The sequence below is a fragment of the Rhinolophus ferrumequinum genome, chromosome 3, assembly GCF_004115265.2.
Source record: "Rhinolophus ferrumequinum isolate MPI-CBG mRhiFer1 chromosome 3, mRhiFer1_v1.p, whole genome shotgun sequence".
Taxonomy (NCBI): domain Eukaryota; kingdom Metazoa; phylum Chordata; class Mammalia; order Chiroptera; family Rhinolophidae; genus Rhinolophus; species Rhinolophus ferrumequinum.
Genome location: NC_046286.1, coordinates 16,748,390 through 16,774,659, shown reverse-complemented (window position 1 = coordinate 16,774,659; position 26,270 = coordinate 16,748,390). Strand labels below are relative to the sequence as shown.

Here is a 26,270-nt window from a genome sequence, read left to right as displayed (position 1 = left end):
CTTAGCTGCCCCCCCACCTCCGCTCCCGCCCTTCTCTCCTCCCCTCCCCCGCCCCCCCCCCCCCCCCGCTCCTTATGGGGCACATGTCTGCTTCTTACAACACCGAGGCACATGGTTCCAGTTCGGCACCGAACCCCACCAGGACGGAGAGGAAATCCACATCTGTGGGACGCTCCGCACGGAACCACCTCCAGCGAGGGAGGCCGGGGGACTGCAGCAGCGAGATGAAGGGCTAGACCGAGGGATCGCAGCTCATGCGGTGAGAGGGGGCGCGGGAGGCGGCGAGGGCGCGGAGAGGCTGGGGAGGGGGTGAGCTCGCCGGTGCCCCCGCAGCGCCTGCCGCCCGCCCCCACGCGCGCTGTCGATATTTGCCCGCCTGACTGCAACTTGCTGCAGTGTTTGAAAGAGTAGTAGGAGCGCATGGAGGTGGGGCCCGGGAAAGACCAGGCGGAGTGGTTGGGGGTGAGCGCGAGGGGGTGGGGAAGCGGCGACGGTGGGGAGGGGGGCTGGCCCCAAGGGGCTGGGATGGGAGAGAGGGGGTTAGCCCGGCGCTTACACATGTCACATGTGCTTTTTAAGACGGCCGGGAGCGCCTGCAAGCTGGATCTGGTGGAGGATGCTGCGGCAGGTGCTTCGCAGAGGGCTCCAGTCGTTCTGCCACAGGCTGGGCTTGTGCGTGAGCCGGCACCCGGTCTTTTTCCTCACCGTGCCCGCCGTCCTGACCATCACCTTCGGCCTCAGCGCGCTCAATCGCTTCCAGCCCGAGGGCGACCTGGAGCGCCTGGTCGCTCCCAGCCACAGCCTGGCCAAGATCGAGCGCAGCCTGGCCAGCAGCCTTTTCCCCTTGGACCAGTCCAAAAGCCAGCTCTATTCGGACTTACACACCCCTGGGAGGTATGGCAGGGTGATCCTCCTCTCACCCCCCGGGGACAGTATTTTGCTCCAGGCTGAGGGGATCCTGCAGACCCACCGAGCCGTGCTGGAAATGAAGGTGAAACACAGGGGCTATAATTATACTTTTTCCCATCTGTGTGTGTTGAGAAATCAGGATAAGAAATGCGTGCTGGATGATATTATTTCAGTGCTAGAGGATCTCAGGCAGGCTGCCGTCTCCAATAAGACAACAGCCAGGGTGCAAGTGAGGTATCCCAACACTAAATTAAAGGTATGCTCCTCCTGCATGCTTCTGCCAATTAAAGAGGCAGCACTTCATTTCTTGCCCTAAACAAGCAAAGAAAATGCAGAGGTCTCATCCTTTAAGACTCAGAAGCTAATGCTTCTTTCATTTTGGGGGGGGGGGGAAAGATGGGCAACTGAGTGAAGAAAACAGGCAATGAATGGTACGACTAGATATTAAAGAAATTCAAAGCCAAACAAAACAAATGCCAAAAATGAAAAAAAAAAAAAAAAGAAAAGAAAAAGGAAAAAAGTTTTTTTTTGAGACCCTGCAATTACATCTTTGTTCAGGGTTAATAAATCAGTGAATGGAAGGGGGAGGGGGAATCCTGAACAATTTGGGGGATTTCTTTTCATTATGGGGCTCAATGTATTTCTTATTACTGATTACACATCCACTGGTGCCATTTCCACCTATTTACATCTTCAGCCTGGCTTGATTTTGACATGCAGGGAGTTTGTGTCCGAGTGCCCTGTGAGTGTGTGTGTCTGAAAGAAGTGGGTATGAATGTATTTAGGATTCCAGGAATTATGTGTATGTGTGTTTGCATAGCAAAAGAAGCAGAAATTTTCTCTGTGTGAAAATGGGAATTTGCAGCTAACTGATGTACTAGTTTACTGAGTCCTGTTATCTTCTTCCCATAATAAAATCCAAACCAAAGCAAGATTATTCTAACAGCCCCAGAGCAAAAGAAAAGAAAAAAATTCCACAGTCAGCAAAAATTGCAAAGAATGATAATTTCAGCATTAAATATATTGTGCTGTTTAAACACTCAATTCAAATTTTGTTGCTCAAATGATATTTCTAAACTCATCCTACACTGTCAGGATTGAGCTGCTGCAGGCAATGAGGCATGCAGTCTCCAGGTGACTGAAGTTTCAGGGACAAATGTGACTTCCAAAAGAGTCACTGCACCATTTGTATGCTCGACCCTGTGCAGGCTCAGAAGCTGCACAACCAAGAATTCCCAAGATAGGTGTTTCCCCAGAAGAAGGAATTTTATTTTTTCTCATGTGTGTGAGGATGTGTGTGTGTGCTTCCCTGGAGATAATGGAATAGGAGGAGCCTCACTTTCAATAAATGGATGGCCTGAGTGTAGGAAATCACTAATTTTTCTATGTATTTACCTGATATAGTCAATATCTCTACACAATTAAAAAATAGCTGTCTCAGGATTTTTTGAGATCAAAAGGCTCTTTTTCCTGAACGGAAGGCGGATTTGATGTACTTAGAAACTAGGGATTCCTTAGGAAGCCTCATCACCTGCTTCCTTTGAACATGTCCTTATTTAAATGCATCCAGAGGCTGACAGGATTTCAGCCCCTTGTTTAATTGAGCAGGTTTAGTGAAACTAGACAGATGATTCATCAGCTTGAAATCTAGGTAAGGGCTTGTCTGCTTCACACTTATTGAAGGGAGCATGACGAATGTATGTGATTGGGCTGCAAGCTTTTGGTTTCCTGAATCCTTTGACATCAATGGTATCGCTTGCCACAGAAAAGGATGTGGTAGAGAGTGATTGTCCTGGCCTATAGTCTTTTAACTGAGTTCTTTCTTATGCCAAACATCTGGCGGAAAGAAAGGGTTGAAACTGTGTCATATTTAAACTTAGGTTTGTTTTCTCTATTGAGGCTAGTTTGCAGTTTATTAGTATGCGTTATTAGTTGGGTCCCTTATTCTTTTATTCAGCCGTGCTTTTGAGGTGTAAGCGCTTTGTCCAGTCAGCCACTGGGGACATTTTGTTTATCCGACAATACCATGACATTTACAATACAAACCCCTGAGGCCTTTAATTCACTCATTTAATAATCATTGATTGTGTTCCTATGATTTACTAGGTGCTCCTATAAGCACATGAAATAGAGTTTGATTCAAGAAAGTCAAGGTTCTTACTCTCATCGGGCTCAAAAGTACTCTCATGGAGCTTCAATGTCCTCACCCAGAGTTACCTGCAAGCCAGGGACTCTGCAATCTTTGGGTCTACCATTGAGCCAATACCGTGCCAGGCCTGTAAGAGGGGCTCCAGCTAAACTTTATGGCTGATTGGTTGGTCAGTCTACCTCTTGGTAGGATTCGGCAGATAATCATAAAAGAATGGAGCAATTGATTATGAAGGTCAATGTAGTAGTAGTAGAATTATTCCACTAACCATAAGAAGAACAGGAGAATTATATATTGGCACTATAAACTATAAAGCCCTTATTCTGCTACGTTCTAATATCAATGTCTCCTCAAGTATGTTGACTGGACTCCCTCTGCATGCCATCAGTGTGGTCTTTAAACTATGTTTGGGTAAATGAATCCTTTAAGAACCTTCTGAGAACAAGAATCCCTCTCGAGCATCCAGCTGTAATCTCACACATGCTAATGTAATACCAAATATAATTTGTGCAGTGCCATGGATACATAGACTCCTATCAAAGGGTCTCCAGGGACTTTCCGGTTAAGAACTCTGTGACACAGAACAAAGGGAGAAAGATTTTTGTTTCAATTGCATGTCATTTGGAAATGATTTGAATTCCCCTGTGGCAGTGGTTTTCAAAGAGTGTCTCTATGATGCTGATGCATGCTAAAGTTTGAGAACTTTTGGTATATGCGCTTTGGAGGGAAATTTTTACACGTACATTTTTGGCCCTGTCATTCATTTTGCTTTCCTCTGTCATACTTGGGTCACCAGTCTTTCCAGCTCTGGATGATATGGGACATTTTGGTACCATATCTGGAAATTTGGTACAATAGCTGGTACAATATTTTGGTACAATAGCTGGAAAATGCTATTGATGGCCAGGGAATCAGTAGCTGAAGAAAAATGCAAACTAAATCACAGTGTCTGATAATGTGTAGGAATTAGCAATATCTTGATAAGAAAGAAGCAAGTAGGTCAGTGCTGAGAGATAGTCTGAAGATGTATAAACACTGATTGACAGAAAAGAGTGGGCATAAACCTTAGTTATGATGATCAGAAAGGCATCTGGCAAATATTATGAAGAACCTAAGTAGTCCTGAGCACAGAAAGGTTTAAAACTTCTGATAAACATGATTATCTTGACAAGGTGATCCAGGCAAGCAGGGACACAAAATGTTGCTGGTATGGCAATCCAAATAGAGGCTCAGATAAAGCTGTTATGAAAAAAGGAGCATTCGGTGTAGAATACTACAGAAGAAATTAAACATATACATATTTTTAAGAGCTGTGTACAAAAGATGCCAAAATCTGAAATCCCCACACCTATATAATATGAACTCCACAATTGTGCCTGTCATTATAATCTTTATATTATCATATCTCTGATTAGGCACAAAGGTCTTATCTTCCTCTGTACTATTCACATTCCCCCACTCAACCTTGTCCAGTTCTATGTAGATAGTTTTCATGTCATTGATTAGTTGGTTGATTAATTTGTATGTTTATATTTTAATGTCACAAAATTATCACTTCAAACCTCTATGGCCTTCTTTTATTTTAAAGGTAATTCTCTACATTCTCCAGATTTCTGTAAAGTGTGTTTGACCTCAATAATTTGTGGGTCTTTTTTTTCCCTCCTATTAAGACATACATATTGTATAAGTTAATGCAATTTGGCCAGATTGAATCTTTAAGTTAAATACACAACATATTGTTGAAACCAGTCTCTTGATTAAACTGAGACAAGCACATAAAATCCTTAAACAAGGACTACTCTGGACTCCAAGAAATGTTTTCATTATAATTCTCGTGGTTCAGGTGGTTGCAGGTAATATTTCCCTGCCTCTTAGGTAGACCATCATGACCTCACTTTTCCATCTGGCTAGTTCCAAGAGACTAACAATTCCCATATGTCCCAGTTCTATATTTTAGTCACAGTAAAAAACCAAATGAAGAAGCAGACAAATGTGGTCCATGGCAAATGGTGAGAAAAGAATGACGCAGATTTGAATCCCCTGCAGCCTGTCCTTCCCACTAAATTCCATGAATACCACACCTCTGGACAGATGTTTAAGTGAAGTATATGTGCTTCAATGTGCATTTAAGAATAAAAGCAGAGAAACATTTCCTGCTTTTTAAAAAAAGATACAGAGTTTCTTTGGGTACATTTTGAATACATGTCTTCTAGGTTTGGCAGATGTTGCCATTAATTGTTTCGTTTCGATCTCAATGGAAGGGCAACTTAAGCCAACATGGAAAGTGAGGACCAACATTATTTTTAGAGATATCCAAGAAAAGTTATTCTACAGACTTCTTTCCCTGATTCATTCTAAAACCTCATTACACACCCATGTCAGGATCCTCTCTGATATTTAGATTTAAGCTTACATTCCTGGTTCTACGTTTTCATAGAGGAAAAAATGGCTACCTTATTGAATCTTCAGGTTGTGTCCTAAGTGATGTCGGTGTTTTATACACAGCATGTCATGTTTACAAGTCTGTGAGTCAGAGTATTTTATTTCCATTTTAGAGGTAAGGAAACTAAAGACCCAGAGGTTAAGTGACTTCTGTGAGGTCCCCTAGGCAGTAGAACATTTTGAAGCTGGGATTTAAATCCAGGTCTGACTGGTACTGAACTTCACATCTTAACCACAATACTGTATTAGGTTCCAGTATATCCTGAAACATTTCCCTGTAACTACAGCCTTCTGTACTAAAAGAACTAGGGCTATAACTTCCAAGTCATCTCAAATGTTAGTATTAAAAGACCAGTCGTTAAAAGACCACTACTGCTCTTTCACACCAGCCCTCATGCTCAGTCAGAGAGACCAGCCTAGAAGAAGGTGAAGTGAAGCTTCACTTCACTTATCTGCCCATAATGGAGGAAAGCTTCCAGTTTGGGCAAACTCCCACTGTCTTCTATGGTGAAACAAAGAATTTAGGAAATCCCTCGCTGGCACATGATTTCACCTTTAATATAATTGCACATTAACTCAGAACAAACTAGGGTGAGGCTCCAGGATCAGCTGAAAGTGGGAATTGTGTAATATAGCCCAAGGTTCTGAGTCAGGAGCTTATGTGCCAGACAAGCTTGAGTATTTCTGTCTTAAATTGACATCAGGAAAAAAGAATTAATGAGATAAAATGAGATAATACAATAATACAATGAGAACTAAATTAAGAAATACTCAGGAGACCTAAATTCTAACCCCACTTCTTTAACAATGAGTTGTGTGATATTGGACAAGTCCCATCACCAATCTGGGATTCGAGTTCTAGGATTCTTCTGTAACATTTTACCAGGTAGTAGTACATAAGTATCACCACAGTAGATTTGAGGATATATTGTAAAATATTTTTTTTCTTTGAAGTAAAGTAGATGGATGTGTTTGAACGATGCTGTTGAACAATATTAATCATAATTTTCTAGCTAAATTGTTGCACATATATATTTCCAAGCCACGGTAACAGGATAAGTTCGTTCATTCAAGTTTTTGGAGCACCCAAGAGGGCAAAAGATTTTCTTGGTATTGAGACCTAGATCCTGCTCATTGGTTTCAACACAGATCTACTTTAAACTAAATTAAATTATTTTCATAAGTATTTTTTATGCTTCTTTCCATTTTTGAAATTCAAGAATTAAGGGAGGGTTAAAAACAATAGAAACGGTTTTCTCCATTCTGCTTCTCCGCATTTCCTTACCGTCAAGTGCACTGACAGTGTTTTCCTGAGTGGTCGACTTGGGAGTGGGGTGAAGAGACGGCAAAGTGACACACACAGCAGGATGGAAATGTAGGTGGGACTAAGGCCCCTCTCTCCCGTCCCCCACCAAAATATTCTTTGCCTCCCCCGCCATTTTAAGCAATAATTAACTCTAACAGGTTTTTTTCTTAAGTTTTTCTACTTTAAACATTATTATAACTGCAACAAACTCTGATATTGTGCCTTTCAAAATATATTGTGTTTGGAGAATAGTTTTTCACTTTAACCCTTTACTTATTACACCATGATTGCTTTTAATTCAGTTTTACAGTTGATCAGCATATGTCCAAACCTATTCCAGATATATCCAGACATTTCTACGTACACTCAATATAAACACTGTTAAAGACTATATCTGGAGATTCTAAGATTCTAGATTTGCATAAGACAGTCCTAGATTGGACAGCAGTTCTGTTTCCTCCCTAACTTAGTTAAACAAATTGCCTGGGCACTGCCCCCCCAGGATGGAATCATGGGAGTGATTCATTTCTATGATGGTCTCTGCCAGTGTGAGGTGGACAGAGTTAAATTCATCACAGCCCTGGCCCACCGAAGCATTTAGGCAATGCTGCTGACTTCAAAGTGTGCCGGGTTGCATTGTAAGCCCCAAAACTAATTTCTTTGTGTTTTCTAAGACCTCGCTTCTCAAAGCGTTGTGTATGGACCAATAAGTAGCAGCAGCAGTTAGAAATGAAAATGCCCGGGTCACAGCACAGACCTACTGACTGGAATCTGCATTTTAACGCCCCAGGTGATTTATGTGCACCTGAGAGTTTGAGAAGCTCAAGTCTAAGAGGCAAAGTGGACCTTAGTAGTCCTCATTCATGGCTTGAGGTTGAAGTAACATGTCGATTCAGACCAAAAACACTGTAAGAAAATTGAGTGATTGAGCCCATACCCGTATCAATTAGTCATGTGATAGAGACATTGAAGAAATGCCTGAAGAAACACCAAGCAGCTATTCCAGACTGAGAAACCTTCATCTCTGTCCTCTGTAGTTGGGCCTGTCACCTAGTTAAACTTAAAGCTGATTGTTGTCATTTGGTATTTTCCAAAAATGTTGAAATTAAACCTAAACATCTCTTTAAAAAAAAAAAAAAATCAGCGGTGTTTTTCTCCAGCCCCTTGGCAGTTCTTTCACAATACTAGCAACAATTAAACTCCAGTTAGACTGATTATGTTACTATTATGTGAGAACAGAAGCTATAGGAACTATACATAGGAAGGAGCAGGAGTATTTGGGGAAAACGAAACTCTCAATTACAATAGCGTGTGTTTTGAAAATGGCCTTGCAATCCATGCCTTCCTCAGACAGGATTATTATGGCAGAGCCATTCATTGAAATCAAGGCTCATTCTCTGTCATTCGAGGGAATTTTCAGGGCCTCTCAAAGGTACCTGATGAGCAGCACTCAAAATGAATGGAGTCTGTTTAGTTACAGGATTTGTGTTAGAACAGCCAGTGTTTTCCCTTCAGATCTACGCTCCCAACATGGAGAGGCCTCACCTGGCCCACTCGAAGGTTGCCATCTCAAAGGCTGAAGGCGCAGTATAGGCTCCAGGTTTGGGAAAGCAGAAGCACATTTACAGGGTTCTCAGCTTCAGAACTTTCTGAAAGCAGCGCCAGGTATGCGTGGCAGATGGAGGCTTGGCTGGCTGTTGAGGGTTCAGCCTGAAAGATTGCACGTCCCTTTGAATGTTCAGTCTGTTCTCTCACCTCACCAGGCTTCTTAATTACATGGAGCGAGAGAATATTCAGTTCTGATTGTCACTGCAGGTCATACTAATGTGGGCAAGAGGCACATTAGATTCCAAAGCCATTCAAATACACATTCATTCGGGTGACTGCTGTGTTTGCTCTGTGCCAGGCACTGTGTCTAGCACTGCAGATTCAGTCAGGAACAAAACAGATGTGGTGCTTACCCTCCCAGAGCTCGAGTCTAGTGAAAATTCACATAGATAAATTCATAATTATAGATTATCATGGAGGAAAAACACATGGTACTGTGCGAGTAGGATATCAAGCCTTGAGTGTTAGAAACGACTTTCCTAAGGAAGTGACTGTGAGCTGAGATCTGAAGGATGACAAGAGGTTATCCCTCAAGAATGGGTTAGATGGTAGAAGTAAGAGTGTAACAGGGAGGACATGATACCTCAGATGCATTGAACCAAAGCCACTGTGCATGGAAGTTCAAGAGTGACAATGGAGAAGGGTGCCGAGGACCGTGGCAACAATTTCTTGAGAATTGGTGTAACACAAATTAGATCAGGGTCTACACAGATCTAGATTTTCTGGGTTAATCTCTTTGTTCTGCTTCATTAGCTCTATGACTTTGTACAAATACTTGACTCTCTTTGTAATTTAGTTCCTCCATCCTGGTCCCTACCTCTTAGCATTGAGTAAATTAAATGAGCTCATGCTACCTAAAGCGGTGCTACTCAAACTCGAATTGTCACCTGAGGAGCTTGTGAAAAATACAGATTCTGTGTTAATATGTCTGGGGTTGGATAAGAGTCTGCATTTCTAGCAAGTGACTCTGATGGCACTGGTCCAGGAACCACCCTCTGAGTAGGAAGGTCACATATACTTAGAACAGCACCTGGTTCGTTGTCAATTCTTAAATGCTAGTGGTTTACATCCTTAAGCACTGATATTCTGCCCTTACATAAAATCGGTTAGTTGACTCTCATGTGAACTCACGATTAGATGAAAAACCCTTTTTGTTTCAACCCTCAACGCTGAAAATCTATTATATGGCAGTTGTCACTATTTCCTTAGTAAGTGCAATATAAGGGACATGGATCCCTCTGCTTTTTGCACTGAAAAGCTTGAGCTGCTTCTAGAGTCATCATTCTGAATGTGACCTCTCTTTGCTAAGGACAGTAGAGGGCAGATAAGGAAAGTGTGGGACCTTGGTTTCAGTGTTCACTGGGTCAGGAAATATCTTGGCAGTTGCATTTTTGTGATATTCTCAATAGAGCTACACTTGACCACTTTCTTCCCTCTTGGCTTCTGTGACATTCAGTTTTCCTCCTGCACCTCTGATGGTTCTCTACTTCTTACTGGCTCACTCCCCTTTCTATTCCCATACTTAAGATTGTTCCCAGGAAACAGTCTTTTTCCTTGTCTGTTCTCTCAGTAGTCCCACTCAAGCCAAACATCTATTTCCTTCCATGTCTATAACCCTTTGGATGCTGTCATTTACTCAGGCTTAAGAATCTCAGTCACCTATGATTAACTTCTACCCACGAATCCCCTGCCCCCAGCCAAGATGTATAGAGTAGTAGCTAATTAACTATCAGATCTTGATCCTTCTACCCCAGATGGTCTCAAAGTGTGGTCCTTGCACCAACAGCATCCACCTTACCTGGAAACCTGTTAGAAATGGAAATTCTCAGACCTCATTCCAGATCAACTGAAACTCTGGGGATGAGGCCCAACAAGCTCTCTACGTGATTCTCATTCCCGCTGAAGTGTAAGAACCACTGATCTATAGCAGTGGTGCCCAGTCTTGGCTGAGGGAAGAGGGCAGTTTTAAGAATACTGATGTCGTGGGTCTCCTCTCTAGACATTCTGATTTAATTAACCTTGAAATGGCATGGGCGTTGAGATTTTTAAAAGCTCTTCTTTTGATTACAATGGACTACCAAGATGGAGGACCAAGTTCTCCTTTTCAAATTTATTTTCCTTTTCTTCCCCATTGTCTCTCCTTTGGGCCTTCATTACCATGTACCTAATTTTATTTATGTGATAATCTAATCTCTCTCACATAATTTCTCACACTTGGGACCTACTCTATGGAACAAGATCATCTCCATCTCTTGGTCATAGTTTCCTCTAACCAAATCTTGCAAGGGCTTCCCATTGTCTGGAGAAGAAATTACAGACTCTTGACTACAGCCATTAAAACCTTTCCTTGGGCAGATCCCCAATTTTACTTGTCGTTTCATATGATATGCTGCAACCAAACCAAAAAAAAGCCACCCTGAAATTTCCTGTCATCTTACCTGCATGTATACTTTTCATTTTGCTTGGAATTTCTTTCACACCGTCAAACTCACATCTATCTCTTGAAACCTGAGGCCCCAATGTTGCTTTTTCCATAAACCTTCTCTAAGTGCTTCCAAAGGTCAAAAACACTTCCATGCACTTTGGAGATTCTTTGAAGGTAGTTCCTTTAATCAAAATATAATTTGTATTATAGATTTGTCACAAACCTTTGCTAAAATATAACTGTATGTGCATAATAAACCGATTAGCTGGTAGCCTTCATTACATAAATTGATTTACCTATGAGGAGGTAGCCAATGAGGAAGAGGTCTGCAGGCAAACCCTTGGGGAAAGTTGCAAGGGAACAGGAAAAAAGCCCATCCCAGTCTCAGTCTGACAGTCTAAGGCTGTGCCTAAACTCTAAAGAGAGGTGGCCACAGAAGGACATTAAAGACTGTTTTCATGAGTGCTGCTGAGCTACATGAGGCACAAGCAGCATAGCTTTGGGCTTAGGAGACAAAAGGCCACCAGAAGAGGGAGAGATACTTTTCCCACCTCTACACAGCACACATATGTCTTCAGCTCAGGAGAGGCTGCAGGGAGCATAACACGGCTTGGGTATCTGATAGGGTTGCCAGGAATAGCAAAGAAAAATACAAGATGCCCCATTAAATTTGAATTTTGGATAAAGAATACTTTTTTAGTGTAAGTATGTCCTAAATATTGCATTATTTGCTTACCTAAAATTCAGACTTAACTGGGCATCTTGTATTTCATCTGACAACCTAGCATGATGGAAATTCACAGAATCACATCCAAAGACCCCAGCCCAGACTTCAGAGTGTTATAGAGACCAGCACCAGTTAGCTCACAGTAGTGGCCATCAGCCAGGTGGCTGGAAAGGAAACCTGAAAGGTATAGATATTCTAGGGACTCCCAAAAATGCATGGGTGAAGGTTTTCAGGGGCAGGAGTTCCTGACTTATTCAAGTGGGGATGCAAGCAAGTGAAACTGAAGGTCCTCTTAATAAGTCCTGGTTTGTATACTCTGGCCTTCGGAAACCCAAGTTACATTATTGTTTTAATAATCCTAAGTGTTTGCTAGTAAAATGAATATTGAATGAATAAATGAAAAAACTTATCTAAAGACTACACTGGATAAAGTTTCCATTTAGCAGAAATGTCTTTTGTTTACTATGTTATCTATGAGAAGATGAAAAATATTTATACACAAAAGAAAAATTTAACTAAATAAATTAAGTTATAAGATAAATCAGTCCTGGGGATGTAATGGACAGCATGGTGACTGTAGTTAACAATACTGTTGTGGAGACAGAGTCCCAGAGAGCAGTTTCCAGGCTCTCGACCTCACGTGGAAAAGTACTGGCTCGGGTAGTAAATGGCCATCAACTGTGATTGGATGGCCATCAGCTGTAACCAGTTAGGCATTAACCACTAATATAACTGCCGGGGCTAAGCTAGCAAGCACACATAGCAGCTAGCAAGTGGAGATGGTTGGTTGGCAGAGAAGCGAATGGCGGATTGCGGATCGTATGGCTCCTGTTTCGTGTGTCTCCAACCCAGCCGCCAGCGAGAATATAGTGGTATGACTCCCCTGTCTGTGTCTCCATTGGTGTTCCTTTTTGGCCTCACCATATCCTGTGTTCTTGTGTGGGGAGCGGGACCAGGGCCCCCCATGACAACTGTATTGTGTATTTGAAAGTTGTTAAGAAAGGGATGTTAACTAAACTTACGGTGGTGATCATTTCACAGTATATACATATATCAAATCATTATATACATTATATATACATTATCAGACTAATACAATATTATATGTCAATTAAATTTCAATTTAAACATTTGAAAAAGAAGAAACTGCCCATTTTAGTCAGAACCATATTTATATTAAAACAGCCATTTATTATAAATAAAATAATTTAGGTTGACACTGTGGGTCCAAAATATTGTTTTTCTTTTTTTAAAAAAGGGTCTACCAATTATTCAGATTTACAAATCATTACATTGGAGAGAGGGTTATTTATTAAAATGCCCAAGCTGGCCATTTGAATATAGTAGGATTCAGACTATCATAAACAAAACTGCTAGAAGTCATAAAATGTAAAGTGAATGATTTTATCATCTCTATTCATGCAGCAGTAGAGATTAAAGTTAATTTCTTAACACATAGAGAATTGTTTAAAGAAAAAGTCCTGCTCCCCTTTACCCACCCCCCCAAAAAAAAGGAAGGGAGGGTGGAGAGAGGGAGGGAGGAAGGAAGGAAAGAAGGGAGGAAGGTAAGAAAGTGATGATAGGTGCAGATTAGTGAAAATTTATAGGATGGGAATAGTAGCAAGCCAATATCTGAACCCCTAGACAGGCTAGGTTATGCTTTCCATGTATGAAATGTTGCACTAAAAACAAAGATGAAGCATGCCATTAAATATTTGTACAACAGCACTAATAATGTATACGTGCTATTTAGAACCTGTCTTATTTTCCTTCACGATTATAAAGCATTTAAGGGCAGGGATTGTATCTTGTTCATATTTCTAGTTTAAAAGTAATGTGGGGAAAATCTAGCTTGTTATTTCTCGCTTCCCAGCAACCAGGTCTTCCTGCACAAGGCAATTTTGGAGATAATCTCTGTAAGGCAAATTCCTGGGCTGGTGAGGCAGAGCCTGAGTAATGGAGCATGAGGGCAGGGATATTGGAGCACCAGTAAGTGTCCCAGGAGACAGACACGCACCCTGCTACAGCTCCCGAGGGAGCGAGACGCTCAGGGTCTGAACTAGTTTATGACCCCTTTTCATAGGTAGAACATACGTCTCTCAGGGACTAGCACATAAAACTGGCATTAGCAACTTGGCTTTTATTTGCTTTCCTCCTTTTCAACTCTTTCTAACTTGGGGATTATTTTTAAGGCATTGGAACTTTTCTACACTGTGAAACTTGAGACATTTTTTATTAACTAATCACATCTTATCAGCATGCCTCTTACTAAACCGTGTTGAATTTATAATTCAGTTGATGTCTCAAAAGTTGTTTATAAAGTGATGTTTTCTACTTGTCTTCTTCCTGATAGAAGAGTATTTTGGTTATTGGTAACTAAATTGATAAGAGATCCTCTCACCTTTCCCTCTGTTCAGTATCCTGAAAACTTCATGATGTTAAAGTAACAAGCTTTGTCCATCTGGCCCATTTAGCCTAAAGCAACAAATGTTTTTATTAAGGTGGGTCCTATTTCTTAACAGATTAAGAGAAAGGAATTGCGTATTGATTGAGTCCCTCTTTTGAAATTTTTAAATAGTGAAGAGGGCAATTATTATAAAAGGAAACAGACAAATCTATGTTTGAATCCAATTTCTTTATTTACTAGTTGTATAACATTAAACATGTTACTTAATGCCTTTGTCCCTCAGCTTTTATGTGTTAAAAAAGTGGCATTAATATCCACTCTGCAGATTTTTTAAACTTCTGGCACTTGGTAGTTTCTTAAAAAATTGTAGCTATTTTTTATATAAATCCAACATTATAACAACACCAAGGAAAGATTAGGAAGTCAAGTGAAAAATCACTTACAATCCCACTCACCAATTCTATAAACAATTTATCTTCATCTTCCATTGCAAAATACACAGTTGCCACATAGAACGTATGTCTTTTTTTTTATTCTGTTTGTTTTCATTTTTTCAAAGTATTTTCATAATTATCGTTTTATTCATTGCTCAAAATTTTGGCAAGTGACTGTGATATAATTTACTTAACTGTTCATTTATGGTTATCTTTGGTGTATTTCAGGGGTGGTGTTTTTGGAGCTGGTTTTCACAATCCTTAACAAACAGGCATAAGGAAGAAAGCAAAATACTCTTGCTTGTCAACAGAAGCGTAGGAAAAGACCATTTTCTTATGTGACTTAAAATGTCACTTTCCTAAATATGTGAACTTATGAAAGCAAGATACAAATATAGGTCAACAAGTTCCAGAGGAGCCGGAGTCCCAAGAAAAACCTTGGATAAAAATAAGAAGGACCTGATTTTATTTATAGACCAGCTCCAAAATGCTATAAATTGCTTAGTTGAGGACCATATCCAAGATTAAGCTTCTAACAGTACCTTGTGGCTTATCCTACTAAAAAAAGTAACTTTTACTGCTTTTCACTTGCTCAGTGATTCTCACAAGAAACACTTCAGGAACTTTCCAGTTATAGATGCCTGGGGCCCCTCCCCAGACCAATTGAAACATAATCTCTGGGAGAAGGGCCTGAGAATTGGTATTTTTAAAGCTTTTTGTATAATTCCAGGGGATAACCTAATTGAGAAACACTAAAGGACCTTAGACCAGAAAAAGACGACCCATCCTACCCAGCTCCTTTGAAGATGTATAGGGTGAGAGGATCAAGAAATAAAGCTGCTTCCCTTGAACCCCAGCTTCAGGCCCAGGCTGGGGTCTCAACGGAGAGAGCATCTGTCTAGAGACCAACAATCACAGCACGGTTGCCCCAACAGGAACTCTGTAGCTAGTGAACAACTTCGTCCTGTCCTGCAGTTCCCTAATCTGGTATTGACTGGCCAGAAATATGATGTCTTAATCAATTTGCTATGCTCCCAAGATGTCCTAGATGGCTAGTCATTGTGAAAATACATCCCTTGACACTTTAAAAGGCATTCTTAATATATTTCTGCAAGGAGATTAATAAAGAAAACCTGTAGGGTCATAGTAAATATTTCTTATTATGGTGATGGAGCCAGAGGTAATAAATTTTGATAACTCAAAGAAGTATAATATTAGGACTTAAAGTAGTAGACTCAGTTTTTATTGTTATTAGCTCCTTGATTTCCATCAAGATAAACTGAATTCCTTCATATCCCGAGGTGATCAGTGTTTGCTAATTTATAACCAGTTCATTAATGCTATCCATTGTTAGCCCATCCTTTTGATAAGCACGTAGAAGATAAAGAAATATGTGTTGAATGAATGGCTTTTAAAAAAGATTTTTATTTAAACATATAGTTAGCATATAATATGATATTAGTTTCAGGTGTACACCACGGTGATTCAACATTTATATACCTAAAGCAGTGATCACCATGGTAAGTCCAACAACCATCTGACACTGTACCACGCTATCACAATATTATTGACTATATTCCCCATGCTGTACATTACATCCCCGTGACTTATTTGTTTTACATGTAGAAATTTGGACCTCTTATTGCCCTTCACCTTTCCCTTCCCTTTTTAATTTTTCAGTTACAGTTGACATTCAATATTATTTTATATTAATTTCAGGTGTACAGGATAGTGGTTAGACATTTATATAATTTACGAAGTGATCCCCCTGACTAGCCTAGTACCCAGCTGGCACTGGGTAGGTATTACCATATTATTGACTATATTCCCTATACTTTACATTTGTATGATTATTTTGTAGCTACCAAAGTATACGTCTTAATCCCTTCACCTTTTCACCCTGTCCCCCAACCCCTTCCCACCTAATCACCCCAATAAATCTAGTACCCATCTGACACCATATGTAGTTATTACAATATTATTGACTATGTTCCTTATGCTGTACCCTACATCCCCAGGACTACTGTGTAACAACCAATTTGTACTTCTTCATCCCTTCCCCTTTTCCCCTGCCACTCCGACCTCCCTCCCATCTGGCAACCATCAAAATGTTCTCTGGATCAATGAGTCTGTTTCTGTTTTGTTTATTTTGTTCTTTAGAGTCCACATATAAGTGAAATCACATTGCATCTGTCTTTCTCTGTCTGACACACTCCACTCAGCACAGTCGCCTCCCTGTGCATCCAGGCTCCCACAGATGGCAAGAACCCATTCCTTTCCATGGCTGAGCAGTATTCCATTGTATGTATGTATCACCTCCTCTTTATCCATTTTTCTATCAATGGACACCCAGGCCGGCTCCACATCTTGGCCATTGTAAACAATGCTGCAATGAAAATATGGATGCACATGTCTCCTCGAACTAGTGTTTTGGGTTTCTTCAGATAAATACCCAGAAGTGGAAATACTGAGTCCTTCTTTGTCTCTTGTTGTAGCCTTTGCTTTAAAGTCTACTTTGTCGGCTCTACCCTAGCTTCCCCTCCACCCCCATTTTCGTAAAATAACTTTTTCCATCCCTTTACTTTCAGTCTGTGTGTGTCTTTCAATCTGAAGTCAGTCCCTTGTGGGTAGCATATGTAAAGGTTTTGTTTTCTTATCCATTTAGCCACCCTATGTTTTTGATTGGAGCCTTTAATCCACTTACATTGAAAGCAATTGTTGATAGATATGGAGTTATTGCCATTTAATTATTCATATTTTTTATCTTTTTGTTGTTGTTGTTGTTTTTCCATCTTAAAGAAGTCCCTCTAACATTCCTTGTAATACTGGTTTGGTGGTAATGAACTTAGCCTTTTCTTGTCTGGGAAGCTCTTTATCTGTCCTTCGATTTTAAATGTTAGCCTTGCTGGGTACAGTAGTCTTGGTTTTACGTCGTTGCTTTTCATCATTGAATATTGTGTGCCAATCCCTTCTGGTCTGTAAAGTTTCTGTTGAAAAATCAACTGACAACCTTAAGGGAATTCCCTTATAGTTAACTAACTGCTTTTTTTCTGTTGCTCTTAGGATTTTCTCTTTGTCTTTAATCTTTGCCATTTTAATTATAATGTGTCTTGGCATGGGACTGTTTGGGTTCATCTTTTTTGGGACTCTCTGCACTTCCTGGGCTTGTATATCTATTTTCTTCACCATTTAGGAAAGTTTTCAGGCATTATTTATTCAAATAGGCTCTCAATCTCTTGCTTTCTCTCTTCTCCTTTTTGTGCCCCTATGATGCAAATGCTGTTTTGCTTGATGCTATCCCAGAGGTCTCTTAAACTATCCTCATTTTTTCTCTTTTTCTTTCTGCTGTTATGGTTGGTTGTTTTCTGCTACCTTCTCTTCCAAGTCACTCATTGATCCTCTGCTTTATCTGGTCTGCTGGTAATTCCTTCTAGTGCGTTCTCCGCTTCAGTTATTGTATTCATCATTTCTGATTCATTCTTCTTCATGGTTTCTATGTCCTTTTTTTATGCTTGCTATCTGTCTGTTGAAGTTCTCACTAAGTTCTTTGAGCATCCTTATAACTGTTGTTTTGAACTCTGTTTCTGGTAGGTTGCTTGCTTCCATTTTGTTTAGTTTTTTTTCTGGAGTTGTCTCCTGTTCTTCCATTTGGGATGTATTTCTTTGTTTCCTCATTTTGGCTGCCTCTCTGTTTCTATGTATTAGGTAGGGCTGCTATGTCTCTCAGTGTTACCAGGTGGCCTTATGTAGTAGGGGTCTTGTGGGCCCTGTGGCACAGTCTCCCTGGTCACCTGAGTTAGTTGCTCCAGGAGTGTGCTTTGTGTGAGATGTGTGTGCCCTCCTGTTATAGTTGAGCCTCGATTGCTGTTGGCATGTCAGTGGGTGGTTTTGACCCTCAGGCTAGTTGATTTGTGGAGTTTGGCCATGTCCACAGTCATAAATGGATCATGACTTCCCCAGGCATGCTGTGATGGGAGGGTTGCCCCATGGAGCGGAATTCACCCAGGGGTCTCTGGTGCCTGTTGAGACTGCCCTTTGTGTGTGCCACTTGTGGGGCTAATTGGGTGGTTCTCTGCTGTGATCTGAAGCCAACTTCCAAGTATGATTGTTCTGGGGCCTCTTGGGAGGGGCTCCAGTGCAGACCCAGGTCAGCCACTGCTTGTGACTGGCCAGGGGCTACCTGGTAGGAGCTATAAAGCAATCCATGATTGGTCGCTGCCTGTGCTGTACCTGGAGATGTGAGGGAGAGGCCATGCTGTGAACTGAGGATGGCTACCACCAGTACTGGGCTTGGGGTAGCTCCACAAAAAGCCAGGATGCTCTGAGGCCTGCTGCCATCTGCCGGCTCCCCATAAGGTTCAGCTGCTGATAAAGCCTCCAGGGCTTTATACACGTTGGGTGAGATAGGGTCTCAGTGAGTCAGCAAGGTGGAGCAGCAGATCTTAGCAGGCCAATCAGATTCAGATTTGGCTGGTGGGGCTGAGCTCAACACAGGAAAGATGGCTCCCCCTGCTAGCTGCATGGGAGCCACACACAAGGAAAATGGAGACTGCCCCTCCAGTCTTTGCCCGGAAGTTATACAATTCAATCTCTCGCCATATGTCTCCAACGCCCCCAGAGTCACCACTCCTCCCTGGAGCCCTGGGTGAGTGCCTGTGTGGGCCCTTTAATAGGATGTCTGGGTTTCCTGCAACCTTCCCCATCCTACCCGGATGGTCGAAATCTCCACTGTTTTTTACAGCTAGAAGTTGTGGGGGCTCCTCTTCCTGGCACCAGTACTCCAGGCTGTGGAGCCTGGTGTGGGAGGCTGGGGTTCCTCACTCTTTTGTGGGAAGCCTTTGTGGCCAAGATATCTCTTCTGATTTTCAACTGCCACACGTAGGTGTGGGACCAGTCAATTTTGCGTCTCCGCCCCTCCTATCAGTCTTGATGTGGCTTCTTAATGTCTATCCCTAGTTAGAAAACTTCTGTCCAGCTAGACTTCAAATGAGATGGTTCTCCACGTTGGTTGTTTTATAATTTAGTTGTACGTTTGATGTGTTCACAGGATGAGGCAAGCACAATGTTTATCTACTCTGCCATCTTGGATCATGAATGACTTTTTAATTGTCAAATTTTGAATATTAAAAGCATGACATTAAAGAATTTCAAAATACTCCTAGTCTTAGCTTAGCCAAAATTTACTTAATCTTCAGCCTAATCCCATGTCTTCTATCTTTTCATCTGTGAAAATGTTAAACTTTTTTTCTATTCATATGATTTCTGGAAAGGTTAACTACTAGTTTTAGCAAGGTTGTGACTTCTAACTCATTCATCAATGGATCATGACTTCCCCAGATCAGTGTAGCAAGTCAATCCATATTAAAACAGTATTAATACAATGGCTAATTAAAGTATGTTCATTAAAGAGCGATGAATTTTTATAATAATATATATAATATCCAGCTACAGAGGAGCCATAACAACCTAAATGCCCTTCTTGGGTCAGTAGAAAGCTTTTGCATTAGCATCCCAGTGGGATTACAAATCTTAAACTCACTCTCTTATTATTTTTAAATGGCAATTATAAATCACTTAATACAGTGAGGTGAAAGGATGTTTTCCTAGTCCATATTAAGAATGTGATGTGCACCACTGACCACTGGTCACTGGCAATTATGCATTACAAAAAGAAAACCACATGTTTGGTACCCTATTACCACCTTTATATTAAATACTTTATCTTTGGCAAAAAATAAAAGCATTTTACAAAGTTGATTCCATACTCATATTTTGCAGAGCCATGTAAAATAGGGAGTTGATTCTTCTATTATTTGCTGTTTTAAAAACAAACTGTTAACTGTGATATGCCTTAAAGGAGTTTGACAAAAGCATCATATCCTGTGCATATATTTTCACAAGGCTTCATTGAGGGAGATTTGGAAGATTTTCTGATCTGCATACTTCAGAAAGCCCTGTTATATATAAATTGGTTCAGTAATGTGCTCATTAATTAGTATCTCTCTAGAAGAAAATTATTCCTTAGATCTATTTAAAACAGATATTCTATTTGTTCTTCTTTCAGTGAAGGAGAACCCTGGTCATTACTATCGTTTTTGAACCATCTTCAACCTGTGACTTTGGAAATGGTCATTATGTTCCCTTGACCTTTATTTCTCTGGCTGAATAATCTCTTAAACATAGACCTCATTATCCACCTCAAACCCTTCTTGTTTTTAGCAAACTTTCAAGGTTGGGAAATTGATATGTCTCCTGAATCTTAGCCATATACGTTGTGTTCTTTATAAAGCTATACAAGTATCTTCTCTGCTCCAAACTTGCCTTCTCTGCTCCCTGCATTTGCCTTATCTCAAGTGAATAGCATTTCTCAATGGAGATGCATTCCATACTTACAGTGTTTCAGACACTGGACTCGGCACTAGAGTTCCAGAGATAAGTTACAGACCCTCTTTTCCAAAAACCTACAGTTTAGTGAGGAAGACAAGGAAATGAAAAATTATCACCACAGCATAGTAACTTGAATCTTAACAGTTAGTCCAAAATGATCTATAGTTCTGAATAATTCAGAGCTGGTCCTACATCAGATTCAGCCCCCTCAAGGGATCTATAATAAAAACAAATACTCTTTATTGGTGGGAGAAGTCTTTTGGAGATGCTTACTTTCATTGGTAATAAATGTTTTCTTTTTCAAAATGTATTCGTTAAAATTGAGGTCAGTGGAGAGCTTCTCTCCATAAGCAGGGAAGTATTTTGCTATGATCAGTTACTCTGAAGGTTATGAAGTCAGCATAAAATCCCAATAATGTTATAGACTTAAAAAATGAACACAAAGCAGGAAAATTTTATGGGTATGGACCAAGAAATATCAAGATGAAAAACATGAGGGTTATTAATCATCCATAAGAACTGGCTAGAGGATTATTGGATAGTGGAACTTTCCATGACCCCAAAAATCATCCTACCCTCAGGGCTTTCCTCCTTAGTGTGTAGTAACTGTTACGATAATTGTGGGATTATTTAGCAAGCCAAAATGAGGCATATATACAACTGTAAAACATCTTTTATAAATTTTTAAGCAACCATAGTTATGAGGCCAAGTATTTTTAATGCGGACAAAGAATAAAGTGTTCTACTTTTGTTTGGGGTAATATCTGATTTAATAAACATATCTGACTTAGTGCCCACTTGGGCGGGAAATCAGCATTTTTATTCCCATTAAACAAATTAGTCACTTTTATGTCTTTAACAAAATATCCCAATAAATCTATCTAGAACAGGATGTATAAATATCATCAATAAAAGGTATTTCACATCTTTACTGATTGAAGGGATTGTCATGCAGGGTGGCAGGCGGGGTCTCTGCTCCCACTCCCCACATAAGAACGCGGGACCTGGTGAGGCCAAAAAGGAACACCCACGGAGCCATAGGTAGGGGAGTCATACCACTATACTCTCACTGACGGCTGGGTTGGAGACACAGGAAACAGGAGCCACACGATCCGCAACCCTCACTCCGCCCTTGCAGGCTCAGCCACCATCTTCCTGCTAGCCCCCATTTGCTGCTAGCGTAGCCACAGCAGTTATATCAGTGGCCAATGGCTCACTGGTTACAGCTGACGGCCAACTAGCCACAGCTGACGGCCATCTACTACCTGAGCCAGCACTTTTCCACGTGAGGCCAAGAGCCTGGAAACTGCTCTCTGGGACTCTGTCCCCACGCTCCACCCCTACAGAGTCTCGCCTCACAATCTACGCGACAAGCATCTTCCACGAGGGGCCCTGTGCGAGGAGCCTGGAGGTGAATGCTATTTCCTGGACACAGCCAGGCTCTCTGGGCACAGCCAGGGTTTCTCAGGACACCACCAGTCCTTGTGGGCACAGCCAGACTTCCTGAGCTTCTTAGGGTACCACCAGTCTCCCCCGGCACTGCCAGGGCCTCTCAGGGCACTGCCACTCTCTCTGGGTACAACCAGACTTCCTGGACTCAGCCAGGGCTCTCAGGGCACTGCCACTCTCTCTGGACACAGCCAGACTTCCTGGACTCAGCCAGGGCTCTCAGGGCACTGCCACTCTCTCTGGGCACAGCCAGAATTCCTGGGCTCAGCCAGGGCCTCTCAGGGCACTGCCACTCTCTCTGGGCACAGCCAGACTTCCTGGGCTCAGCCAGGGTTCTCAGGGCACTGCCACTCTCTCTGGACACAGCCAGACTTCCTGGGCTCAGCCAGGGTTCTCAGGGCACTGCCATTCTCTCTGGACACAGCCAGACTTCCTGGACTCAGTCAGTGTTCTCGGGGCACTGCCACTCTCTCTCTGGGCACAGCCCAACTTCTGGACACAGCCAGTCTTTCTCACATATTCTCCACGGCGTCTGGTCGAGACACAAAAGCAAACATCCTCCAGTTCCACTACATGGTGGTATGTTCCCAAGCAAACAGTCAAGCGGTCCATTAAATTAGGGATGGAAGGCAATTCCCCATAGTCCATAGTCATTCGCCAGGGCTGTCCTGGGGTGAGGGATGACCTTGACCTCACCCTCAGCTCCCACGGAGCACTCAGCAAGCGTTTCCTCCTGGGACTACAAGTCCTGTATCCGGGCTGCCTCAGCAAGAACTTCCCAGCCCACAGGGCCGCAACGACCTTCACTTTTTCCAGCCTATGCTGGTTGGGGAACCATCCACGTCTTCCCACCCCTTCATAGGGGTCCAGCTATCTGGCAGCTGCTCCTCCTGGTCTTCTTGAGACTAAGTGTTCATACGCACAATCTGCTCCACCGCCCTTCAGAAAGTTTTGGCCAGCACCGTATCCTGCTCGCTGGGCCATTTGTCATGCAGGGTGTCATGCAGGGTCTCTGGTCCCGCTCCCCACATGAGAATGCAGGATATGGTGAGGCCAAAAGGAACACCCACGGGGCCATAGATAAGGGAGTCATACCACTATAGTCTCGCTGGAGGCTGGGTTGGAGACACAGGAAACAGGAGCCACACTGTCTGCAACCTGCTGTCCACTTCTCTGCAATCTGCAACCCACACTCCACCATGCTAACTGCAGTCTGCACTTGCCAGCCACCACCTTCTTTCTGGCCACCATTTTCTGCTAGCATATAGCCACAGCACTTATATTAGTGGCCAATGGCTCACTGGTTACAGCTGACGGCCAACTAGCCACAGCTGATGGCCATCCAATCACAGTTGATGGCCATTTACTACCTGAGCCAGCACCTTTCTATGTGAGGGCGAGAGCCTGGAAACTGCACTCCTGGCTCTGTCCCCACAGGGATGTTTCATGTATGCTTCTGAAAGTTAATACTTATGTACTAATAGTAGGACTTGAAGTCTCTGTGTTAAGAAACATAAAATGGAAATGTGTCTTTTGTTTTTTGATAAGGATTATCTGTACCAGCAAAGTGAAACGCCCCCATTAAATAATTGCCCAGCGTATTCAATCATCATGAGTAGAAAAATCTAGTTATCGTGAATGTCTTATGGCAACACTTTTATTTTGCTTTACTTAATGTCAGTAATTATTTGAGTTCTCTGGGTTTTTCTTGTGGTGTTTTTCGTTTTGTTTTTTTTTTGGGGGGGGTATTGTTTTTATTTGTTTTAATTCAGACATAGTAAGACAGCAAGTTAGGAAGTGTCTTTCTTCCCATGTTTGCGAGGCAAGGACAGATGATGCCATGTCTGATGTGGGTCCATGGGAGCATTTACCACGTATGGTGATACGCACTGGCATCGTCTGAGGAGTCTGTGTCACTTGGAACAGGCACTGCTCTAAATAACATACAGGAACTCATCTGGTCCTCCCCAACAGGGCAGTGAGGGACTACCGTGTATTTTTACAATGAGGAAACTAAGGCAGCGATGGTTAAGTAACCTGTCAAAGACCTCTCGGACTGGAGTGAAGTCAGTCTTCTTCCTACATTGCCTACGTTCTTACTCTTAAACCACTGACCCCACGGTGACCACATAGTTCTTTCAGTCCTTAGGTTGGTTGCACATAGTATTTCAAAGTTATTCCTGATGGTGTTCATAGAATGTTCAAGATCAAAAGTGGAAAAAGAATCACTGTATCATCAAATTCATCCTCACTCAGAACTAATAAAAGTATATTCCCTATGACATTTGTTTCCCAAAGCAATTTAGTCAGTTTTATTAAGATCAGTTTATGTGCACCTCATTTAATTCATCGAATTTCTGCCTCTTTTCTTGGAATACTCCTCTAAAGCCTTAATAAACCTGACTTTGATAATGACACTTCTCTATTATAAAACTATTTCTCTTTATTATGATATTCCCTTATTCCTTTTTCTATTAACAACATAGACTTACCCTAATAATACTTCTTTTTCTAATCAGTCGTGGTGACACCTAGTTTTTATGAAGGCCAGAAATCAAAGTCCACGTCCTGGCTTTGTAGAATAGGAACCATTGTAAATAGAAACGTATTTGATGTAATTTTAAAGTGACCTCTTCTTGCTCCATATTTAGACCGGGGAAAACCACCGTTCTGAGGGTACCCAGAATATTTGAAGATACGATAAATAAACATTTATGGTGTTCTCACTATGTGCAAGATAATAATTGATTATATATTTCTGAAGCAGTATGAAATACTATCCCTACCTGCAAGGAATCTACAATTCTGTTGACATGTCACCTATGTACAGTGAGTGTCGAAGGCAGTGAAATCCCAGACACTACTTGCTGTAGAAATGAGTTCAGAGGAACAATGGATCACCTTTTATGTTTCCCTAAGGCTTTCAGGATGAAGTAGGATTTGAGCAAGTTCCCGAAACAAAGGTTGGAATCAGCTGGAGAAGCACTTGAGACGAAAGAAGAAGCAGTCTTTAGAAAGTCTTCCCACCTGGGTTGTAAATCAGCATTTTTATTCTCATTAAACACAGGAGGAGCATTATTTCCTAGAACTGACCCAGGTAGGCTAATTAAAGTCATAGAAAGTCCTCTTGAAATAGTTCATTATAGGACTACCAACTATGCCAACATTTAAGAGAACTCAAATTTATAAGTTCTCTAGGTCAGAGTTTCCTATCCTTAGCACTATTGACGTTTTGGGCCTGGTGATTCTTTGTTTTAAGGAACTGTCCTGTGCATTGTAGGATGTGTAGCACCATCCTAACTCTGCCCTCTAGATTCTGGTAGTAATTTCCTCCTCTCCTCTGTTGTGACAACCAAAAACAAATGTCTGCAGACATTGTCAAATGTCCCCTGGGGTGCAAAATCACTCTCCATTGAGAACCACTGTTCTAGTTCTATGATCACTGAAGGAAAGAATTCTCTCAGATTATTCTCCTCTGTCTGTAACACAGGCCATCAGGATAATCCTCTTTGTACGTCACCTAAATTCCTCGTATTGCATGTTGTAAATCCTCTTGTCTACTCCATGTCAGGAGTCCTCAGACCACTTGGCAGGACACTGGGCTGTAATCTCTGGAAAATTTTTCGGATCCACAGTGAATGCCACAAAGAAATGCTCACTAATACTCCTCTCCACTGTGTCAAAATTCTCTAGTCCAGTTCACTTGTCAAAATTGTAGTCCTATTTAGATTAGAAACTTATTTCAATTGTAAATCCCTCTTGTCGGGGAAGCTCAGCATTTAGGAGAGAGCACAGCTGGTGCTTCCTGGATGTTAAATAATTCATCTTCCTCATTTTGGAGAGTCAGAAACAGCAGAGCTGAGATGCTAAATCCTCAAGGTAATAGTGCAAAACCTAGTCCCTGGCACTAAGGAAGGAAAAGGCTTGGTAAATCACAGAAGCCACCCTCCATAGCTTTAGGAGACGCTTTAAAGAGAATACTACTTGCCAGCTTGATTTTTTCCCCATTTTGGTAACACAGGGAAAT

At 41.6% G+C, this 26,270-nt stretch overlaps 1 protein-coding gene across 2 annotated transcripts in view; it reads left to right on the top strand.

The window, feature by feature from the left end:
* Positions 1–92: 92 nt before the first annotated feature.
* The window catches only part of PTCHD4 (patched domain containing 4), a 183,779-nt gene continuing 157,601 nt past the window's right edge, over positions 93–26,270 (top strand). Inside the window, exons 1-2 of one of the 2 annotated variants that reach the window (XM_033102796.1) lie at positions 93–259; positions 580–991. In XM_033102796.1, the coding sequence (XP_032958687.1) occupies positions 255–259; positions 580–991 (417 nt within the window). In that variant the 5' untranslated portion in view covers positions 93–254. Of the gene's footprint in view, positions 260–565; positions 992–26,270 lie in introns of those variants that run through there. The other variant, XM_033102795.1, reaches the window with a different exon arrangement.